Genomic DNA, 8,673 nt, shown 5'->3' on the forward strand with positions numbered 1-8,673 from the left:
GTTTCCATTCATAGTTTTTGAATTTAGACTCAGGTTCATTGCTCACACTGATCACGCAACTGATATAGCACCTTAAACATGTTCAACAACAGCAAACCAAACTATTCTCTAAATTAGATTACACTAAATGCAGGTTTCATAATTTGTCTTTGTTAATTCTTTCTTCTTTTTTGCTGTATATTACGATATTATTGTGTATATGACATTCTTTATTCAGTTGTTTTTCTTTTTTGACCAACCGAGTTCGCTTTACAGTGTGATGCTCAATCTGAAAGTTTGCCTAAAAGCAAAGTAAGAACCTCTTTTCCTCAAAGGATGCACACACATTTTTTTAAAGGTAGAATATAGAGTCAGTGTCATGTCTCATGGGAATACAATTAAATTCAATGTAAGTGGTGATAAAATAAAAGCACGTCTTTATGTACCCTAATATTTAGATCTCCAGTCTGCCATATAAATTTGCATGAGAACATAAGAATATTCATATGAGCCTGAATAGAAACTCTAATGAACTCGGAGCTGCTTTTCTCTCCACTACATCCTCGCTACATTTAGCTCATGCGCTTTTTTTCCTGCTGCTCTTGGACTTCTCTCTCTCTCTCTCTCTCTCTCTCTCTCTGTGTGTGTGTGTTTCAGTGTCTCTCTCTCTCTTAGCCCAGCCCCCTTGATCCCCTTCGTCCATTGGTGTCTTCGGGGTCTCTCTCTCTCTCTCTCTCTCTCTTCCCCTCTCCCCTCTCTCTCTCTCTCTTCCATAGGTAGTCCATAATGAGTGTCCATTGGTTTTTATTATGGCTAGCCCCCCTCCCACTGGCCGGCTTCGCCCTGCCCATGTTTTGTGTGTCTCAGTCCGTTCACCGCCTGACGTTCAAGTTCGCAGGAACGTCACGTCCGCGCTTGAACTTGCAGCTCAGGGGGGCTCCTCCGTACCCCCATCACTCTCTCTTTGCGAAAAAGTCATGAAGAGCTCCGCGCAGCCCACAGCGCGCAACGCCTCACCCTCTGCATGATCCGCAGCTCCTCTTTATTTTTATTCTTCTTCTTTTTTTCCTTTCTTTTTTTTTTTCTTTTTCCTATTTGGATGTCATCAATGAAGATATTCCTTTTGGAGTCTACCTTGTAAGAACGGATTTCCCAATGTGAACTCAGCTGAAAAGCCACCACTGAACCAACATGTCTCGCCGCAAGCAAGGCAAACCCCAGCACTTGAGCAAACGGGAGTTTTCGCGTAAGTGGAGATAGATTTTCACTTAATTTTTTTTGCTCCTTTTACTCTCAGCGATCCACCTATTGTTTTTTTTTGTTGTTGTTTGTTTGTTTTGTTTTTTCTTTTTTTTCCTTTTTTTTAAGAGCAACTTCCTTGGGGGAATTTTAATAGGTAGGATACGGCCACGTACGGAGCCACAGCTGTCCTGAGTGAAATTTACAAAACGTATCCAAAACTGCAGGTTATCTTTTTTTTTTTTTTTTTTAATGATTGCGGGATCGCCAGGTCAAAGTTTGGAAACAGCGTCAACAACAAAAGGGGGGCTTCAACTTGAGTTGGTTAACGTGTTGTATAACGCAGCCTTCAAGGTTTCTTTCGCCATTAAAGGGCATGCATGAGCTTTATGGCCAGAGACCTTTGCCTATATGAAGGCAGCGCAGGCTCACAACTCCTGTCATTCAAGTTTTCCAGCTTGTGAAGCCGTGCCACTTCTGCACTCCGGCTTCTCCTTTTTTCTTCTATTGTAAGAATGTATTTACAGAGGCTTCGGCTGGTTTGGACACAGGGAAGTGGTGTTTACATACCCACTTGGCCACAGCGCAGAGACCTCGTGTGCGTTACTTAGAAGGAATGCAGTTTCTTTGCAACAAATTCTTCACGACCTGGTGTTTTAACACAGTATGCGATGGGTTATCTTGAGCAGATCATCCATATGTCGCATAAATACGCAGGAAATCTCCATGCGCGATGCTGTTTTAATAGAGAAGAGCAGGAAAGTCATATTTACATGTGTGGTCAAAACACAGGACTTTGATTTTCGATTTGCAGATTTCTTATCGAGATACGTTCGTGTTTGCAGAATTATTTCCCATCTTTCTTTAGATGACAGCAAGAACTGCTTTTATCAATGCACTCTTACGCGCGTCAGTGAATGTGGAAACGTATCCAAATGCGCAGGCTCCACGAATCTAAGTTGCAGATGGAGACTGAGAGATTGTGCGTTTCCTTTTTGCCCTTTTCTTATTCTTGGTGCAAAATGTGTCTCTGCATGCTGCTCCCATTTCGCTCGAAACCAATTATGCTCTCGCAACATGTATTCCTTCATTTGTGAGGATAATTGTCTGCAGGGTTGCCAGTGGGGGGCGCAATGTGATTGTGCGCCTATAGGCCACTTCTGAACTTGAACTTGATCCACTTCATCCTTGTGCTGCTTGACCAAGCGCACGCAGCGGATCGTTTTAGCAGAAATAAGTGATTGTATATTTAATGTTCCCTGTAAGGCTCGTGTATTTTTATCGAGAGGATGGAAGTAAAATATTCAACATGAATCAAAAAAGGATTCAGGAATCATATATATATATATATATATGTTTAAGATTATCAGCGATAGATTTTATTGAATGGAAACAATTACAAAAACTGCACATTTTCAAACCGATCTCTCATTTAACCCATTTAATTTCTATTTTTAGCTGTGACCTACATCAGCTCCCATTACTTTGGCATATTAATAATATTTTTATACATTCATAGCATCAATTTGAACAACAAACTACTTGAGACTACATAACAACACTTTGCATAATTTTACTTTTGAGCTGTCATGCAACAAATGACCACTGACACATATTTATATGAGCTTGACACAATCATGTATTTTTTACCCAAAAAAAAAAAAAATCGTTTAAAAATGAAAAAAGAAAAAGAAAAAACACATCTCCTTGGCCATTTTCAGGCAGTGAGTGGAATGAAATTATTGATCTGCTGTTATTACAGTGAGTCATAATGGTCTAAAATGGCAAACGAAGAGGCCCTTAATGATTTTCCTGATAGTGAAACAAAAGCTTTCTGCTGGAAGCCCCAGTGGGAAACACTGGCCTAAACTACTTTAAATTCTGGCACAGTGAGGTGTCTGAAAAAAAAGGATTATATTTTAGTTTTCAAAGTTATTCACATTACTCTTGCTTGGCATCAAAATGAGATTATTTGGTTTGAAGGAAATCTTTCCACCTAACCCAACCTCACACACCTCGCCTGTGTCCGTGGCATAAGCTGGTTAAGATAAGCTTCAGTAAAATAGGGGCGAATTCCCTCATCTTTAATGCAGTTGAACATACAGGTAACAGGGCCTATCTTGCATAGTCCCTCACCGCCTTCTCATCTGACCCGATATAGAATTAAAGGTTGAACCAGCGGCAAGAATTCATCACATCTTATCTCAACATCCCAGTCGGGCGCCCAATGTCGTTTACCATGTGGCTAGATTACTTCTTTTAAAATGCTCTCTCTCTCTCTCTACTCTTCCTCTACTCTCTCCTCTCTCTTCTCTCTCTCACTGCCGGTACTTCAGGGACCTACTCCACATCCAACCCCTCAATGTCTAACCTTGGTTCACGAGATCCCAGCACTTTTAACGAAATGGGGTCCAATCATCTTGAACTCAAATTAGAATCTATTTTTTGATTCTCAGAGGTGTTAGGTTCATTAAAAAAGCGAGATTGGCAGCACAATAAAGAGGGTCAAGCAACTTAATCGTTTGACTGCTGCCTGTAAGCTGAACATGTCAGTCCTTATCGAAGCAGTCTGTGTGCTCTTTCTTTCTCCTTTCTTTCGTAAAAATGTTGCATACACATTTTACAGCCTGACCTTATTCTTTAAGATGTCTATAAGAATCCATTAAACCAGTGTGAAACTCAGTAATGTGCTCCTTCTGACACATTTGTTTACACCCTTCACACCGCTGCCATCTCTCACGATCCTCTTCCTTGTTTTCTCATCCAGCTGAGCCGCTTGCAGGTGTTTTACCAGAAGAAGACTCTCAGGACTCTCCCAGGCTGGGAGTGGCTCAGGGTGAGCCCCTAAAAGGGGACCAGGACCTGCTGACCTGCGGCCAGTGCCACTCCCGCTTCCCCCTCGCTGACATCCTGCTGTTCATTGAACACAAACGGAGGCAGTGCCATGGCAGCCTCTGTGGGGACAAACCCCTGGACAGGCCGCCGTCCTCCCCACTCGCCTCGCCCGTCTCCACGTCCTCCTCACACTCGCGAACCCAACATCAGCACCCGCGGAGGGTGCGTCAACCTGTGGAGGTGGCTGTTCAGGTGTCGCCACAGGATGAGGATTGTTTATCTGCACCCTTGCAAGGAATAATCCCCAAGCAGGAGAATATCACAGGTAAACACACGGGGAGCTTAAAATGGCTGCCATGCACGAGTAAACAGATGAGCAAAGCATGGAAGAGAAAAAAAAAATTGTGTGAAGTGAAGTCTTTAAGGTCTAAAGCTGTGCGGAATGGGTCACACTTTCTGAGGTTCATAGAGAGTTTATTTGAGAGGACAACAAATGGTCTCTCAGATTTCTCTGGTTTTGCTCCTGGTGGAGGGGATGTATCCTATCTGCATAACTAGGGTGTGAAATATCTGCTGCTACATTTAGGAGCTGTGAATTTCCCTCAGCTGAGTCATGAACCCACATGAAGACCAGCCATCCTGAAAATGATTGTGAGAAAAGGAAACATTTGCAGACAATGAAAAGGACACACACAGAGACAGACAAAGAAACAGATTATAAGAGAGAGAGAGAAAGAGAGAGAGAGAAAGACGAGATGGGTTTCTTTTAGGTTTTTTTTTTTTTTCCTCCTGCATTACAGATGTGCTCAGATCCTGTGGACTCCAAATGCTCTCTCATGTGGTGATGAGAGATGTATCTCTATCCCTCCCCTGGCTTATTACACTGCCATATCTCTCGTACCCTCAAATATGCGCCTGCGAAGGCTTGCTCTGATGCTAAAATTAAAAAGAGATAGAAAAGAATGTAATTATGCTAATCTGTCAAGGAAGAAGTGTTTATTTGAGGAACGCTACAGCCACTAATTGTCAGTGTTTTTCTTGATTTGAGTAGTTAAGGACTTCTTAAGGCAGCCGGTTGGTTTGTTGGTTGTCCACAGGGGCTAAATGAGACTGTAGTGAAAACATGAGTTGCTGTGCGACAAACAAGCACGAGTCCCTTATGACTGGTTTTTATAGAGTGGGGGGTTGATTCTGACCGGCCCATTTGAATGTTTATTCATTTCCTTTAACAGATCTGATAGCGTGTGCCAGATTGTGCTGATTGTTTGGGCAGTTGTGATTTAATTTGAAGCCAATTCAGGCTAAACGCATAGAGAGCAGCATTCAATAATGTGCACTACTGTACCAAATTAGTCAGCGCTACGGCTTTGCAGATGGCATTGTAAAAAGAAAAAAGAAAGGAGAAAAAAAAGCGCTACTGTTATTTGTTGTCAGTTAGTTAGCCCCCTGTCACACAGAATCACCACTGTTCATTAGTGTGCAGTTTGTTAAGCATCTGTGCACACACGGACATGTACACCCACATCCTCACACGCACACATCTGACATGCCTCTTGGCCTTGTCAGCTGTTCGAACATGCTTTTCTTTGCTCATTTAAATCATCATGCAGTGGAGTTCACATGATATCATAAGGTCACTGGCATTGTGAGCAGAGCTTTATTTATAGGCCTTATGGTTCTGGACATTGTGTCAAGATTTGCTTGGGTTAATAATGAATAAATCAAGTTGTTTTTTTTGTGCAGTAAGATTGTTTCCTGTTGAGATACCTCGTCTGATTTTGTCACATCGATCGAGGACAAGTTTGCAGATAAGGAAAACCTGCGGGAGATTTTCAGGTCAGATGACGAAAGATGCAGCTTCTGTGCAGGAGAGACCACACATCATTCATATATGCATATAAGCCCCCCCCCCCCCCCCACACACACACACCTCTGTTTATTTCATCCAAGATTGATGGATCCAGACTGGCAGTGCCAGTGCGCCACCCCATACTCCATATGCTAGCTGCCATGTTCTCTCACCCGGCTCAGTTAGATGCTGACACCGAGCTGAGGCATCTCAATACATACTGTCCTCGCTCTAGCTCCATGTCCAGTTCATTCCAGGAGAAGTGTGTTATACGTTACACCCATAAAGATTTACACTCAACTCTCGAATGGAAGTGACCCCCACCCTCCCCCTCTGGACTATCACTTGACACATATGGATTTCCGTATGGACAGCAGTTTATAAGGGCTGTAGAGGCTCGGACAAGGTTATAAGAAAAGGAGCTGCTGGACGAGAGGGAGCTGACACCCGGGATGGTTGAACTTGAAGGTTGGGGGAGATTGGGATAGGGCAGGAGGAGGGAGGGGTCGTCCGTTATAGACCCAGAGCTCGGAGATGAAGCTGCGCCTCGCGTCTTCTGTCTATGGGACAGCTGAGGCCGTCTGGGAGTCTTATGACTGCAGCTGGGGCTGGGGTCTGCAGTCTGGACTCTGTGGGCCGTTAGAAGAGGGCAGAGCCGCCTGCGTGTGGTCATTTGCATGATAAACAATTTAAGATATGCACAGGGACATTGAAGCTTGTCTACAGATTATGGATGGCCCAGAAACAGAGCAGATGATGGTTTCTCAAACAAAGTACGCAACCACTGCATAGTGTAAAACGGCATTTATTTCTCAGGATATAATTACTGTTAAAAAGGAACACTGGTTTCTTTATTATTTCGTGGAGTAAATATGATTTTAATCAGTGCAATAAATGCTTGTTGGGTTTTCCTACTCTGAGTAATTGGAGCAGGATGCTTTTCATTATGATTTAGGATCCACAGTTCATGTCCTATATACCATAATTGGTATTTTTACAAATCTTTTGTCTACGCTAAATTGTCGTGCCACATTTTTTATTTTTATGTTTTTTTTTTACTGCTACATTATTCTGCCCAGGTATTTATCCATGCCAGCATTAGCACCTCTTGCATTCTCACCAGTGTAGCCACGTGTGTTAATGAGGCCATTGTAGCCGTGCAAATCGACCACCATCTCACACTTCTGCTCCTTTCCAGCGCACTGCCTCCATTGTAACCTGGACTCTGAATCGATACTGAGTCAATTATGGCAGCCACCTTTCCCCCCTTTTTTCTCTATGAGGAGGAAAACATTCTAACGATGGAGCAGTATTTCTTGTAACACCTCTCCGTGGCTGCGGCGCGTCTTCCTGCAGCAGCTTGCCTGTCCTGTTTCTCTGTGTTGCGGAGACAAAGGTATTTAGCAGGCTCTGTATTGGCACTGTGCCACCTTTCTCCTAACCCCCCCAACACACACACACCCCCAACACACACTCACCCATTCACACAGATACGTATACACACTGGGTATCTGTCAGGCAGAACTGGGGGGCTGGGCAGTGTGTGGCGAGTGGTGGGGGGATGAGAGGCTCCTTGGTAGTGATATCTCTTCCTGTGTCCAGTGTGCATGTGCAGGCATATGGGTCACTGTGCGAGTTTACATGCGGCGCCTTTGTTTTCGGTGATCACTTTAATTGATACTGAAAAGGCACAGATGCATGCTGCTGTAATTATTGGACGCCAGCTAATATTTTAACATAAGCACATTGTCTGTAAAGACTGACTCTAATTTGATCCTACAGTCGCTTTGGGCTCTGATAAAATCGGTCCTATTTTTGGCAGCGGGCTCCACTAAGTTTTAATGAAGGTGAACAGGAATGGTTTTAAGGATGAATTTTTTATAGAGGACATTTTTGTATTCTGAAGCCAAGCTCTAAACACCCACAAAATGTTGTCAGTGGAGATTCGTCAGGCTTTGTTGTCGGATTTCGCCTTAGTAGCTCTGGCTGCATTCAAGTGCAGTTTACGTTCAGAGCGTAGATGTTATACTAATGTATGCGCGCATATGTGTACATTTATGTGTCAATGAGTGTGGTTTTGACCACTTAAACTGTTTATAGCTCTCTGGATGTGTGTGTGTGTGTGTGCGTGCGTGCGTGCGTGCGTGCGTGTGTGTGTGAGACAAAGAGTATGTGTGTCTCGCTGTTTGTTAAAGCTTTACTACCCTCGGTGTGCAGGCTGAACATGAAAGAGTCTTTGACTTGGCAAGCCTCGCCTGAGGACACCCCTCTGTGGATCATGCCAGGCCAGACTTGGCACACAGCGGTGGGCCTGAGGGGCGGGCCAGGCCTACGTGTGTGTGTGTGTGTGTGTCAGTGGAGGTGTATCTGTTTTGTGGTTCAGGAGGAAAAACGTATGGTGAGGTGGCAGCTATGTGTGTGACTGACAGCGGGAGAGTGTGTGTGTCTACTTAAGGGTAGGTATGCAGTGGAGTCAGGGTGTGTGTGTGTGTGTGTGTGTGTGTGTGTGTGTGTGTGTGCGCGCGCGCGTGCGCGTGCATGCGTTTGTATGTATGTGTGCTGTCCTCAGGGGCTCCTGGCTTAGGCTTCCTGTGTCTCTGTTTGTCTTCTAACAACCCCAGCACCACAGCCTCGGGCCATTCAGGTGGAGGCTAGTTGAAGTATGCACACACACAGAGAGGCTCAGGCACAAAAAGCGGCTCGCACAAATGCGTGCACCCACCGACAAATGGACGCACACCTGTTTTATGAACACAACAATGCCCCCCCCC

General features: G+C 44.2%; 1 protein-coding gene across 1 annotated transcript in view; it reads left to right on the forward strand.

Moving 5' to 3' along the window:
* The first annotated feature begins 990 nt into the window (after window positions 1-990).
* The window catches only part of LOC103358059 (B-cell lymphoma/leukemia 11A-like), a 32,491-nt gene continuing 24,808 nt past the window's right edge, over window positions 991-8,673 (forward strand). The window contains exons 1-2 of the mRNA XM_008282866.1: window positions 991-1,225; window positions 3,986-4,378. Coding sequence (XP_008281088.1) covers window positions 1,171-1,225; window positions 3,986-4,378 — 448 coding nt within the window. The 5' untranslated portion in view covers window positions 991-1,170. The remainder of the gene's footprint in view (window positions 1,226-3,985; window positions 4,379-8,673) is intronic.

The sequence above is a fragment of the Stegastes partitus genome, unplaced genomic scaffold (genome assembly GCF_000690725.1).
Source record: "Stegastes partitus isolate 25-593 unplaced genomic scaffold, Stegastes_partitus-1.0.2 Scaffold288, whole genome shotgun sequence".
Taxonomy (NCBI): Eukaryota; Metazoa; Chordata; class Actinopteri; family Pomacentridae; genus Stegastes; species Stegastes partitus.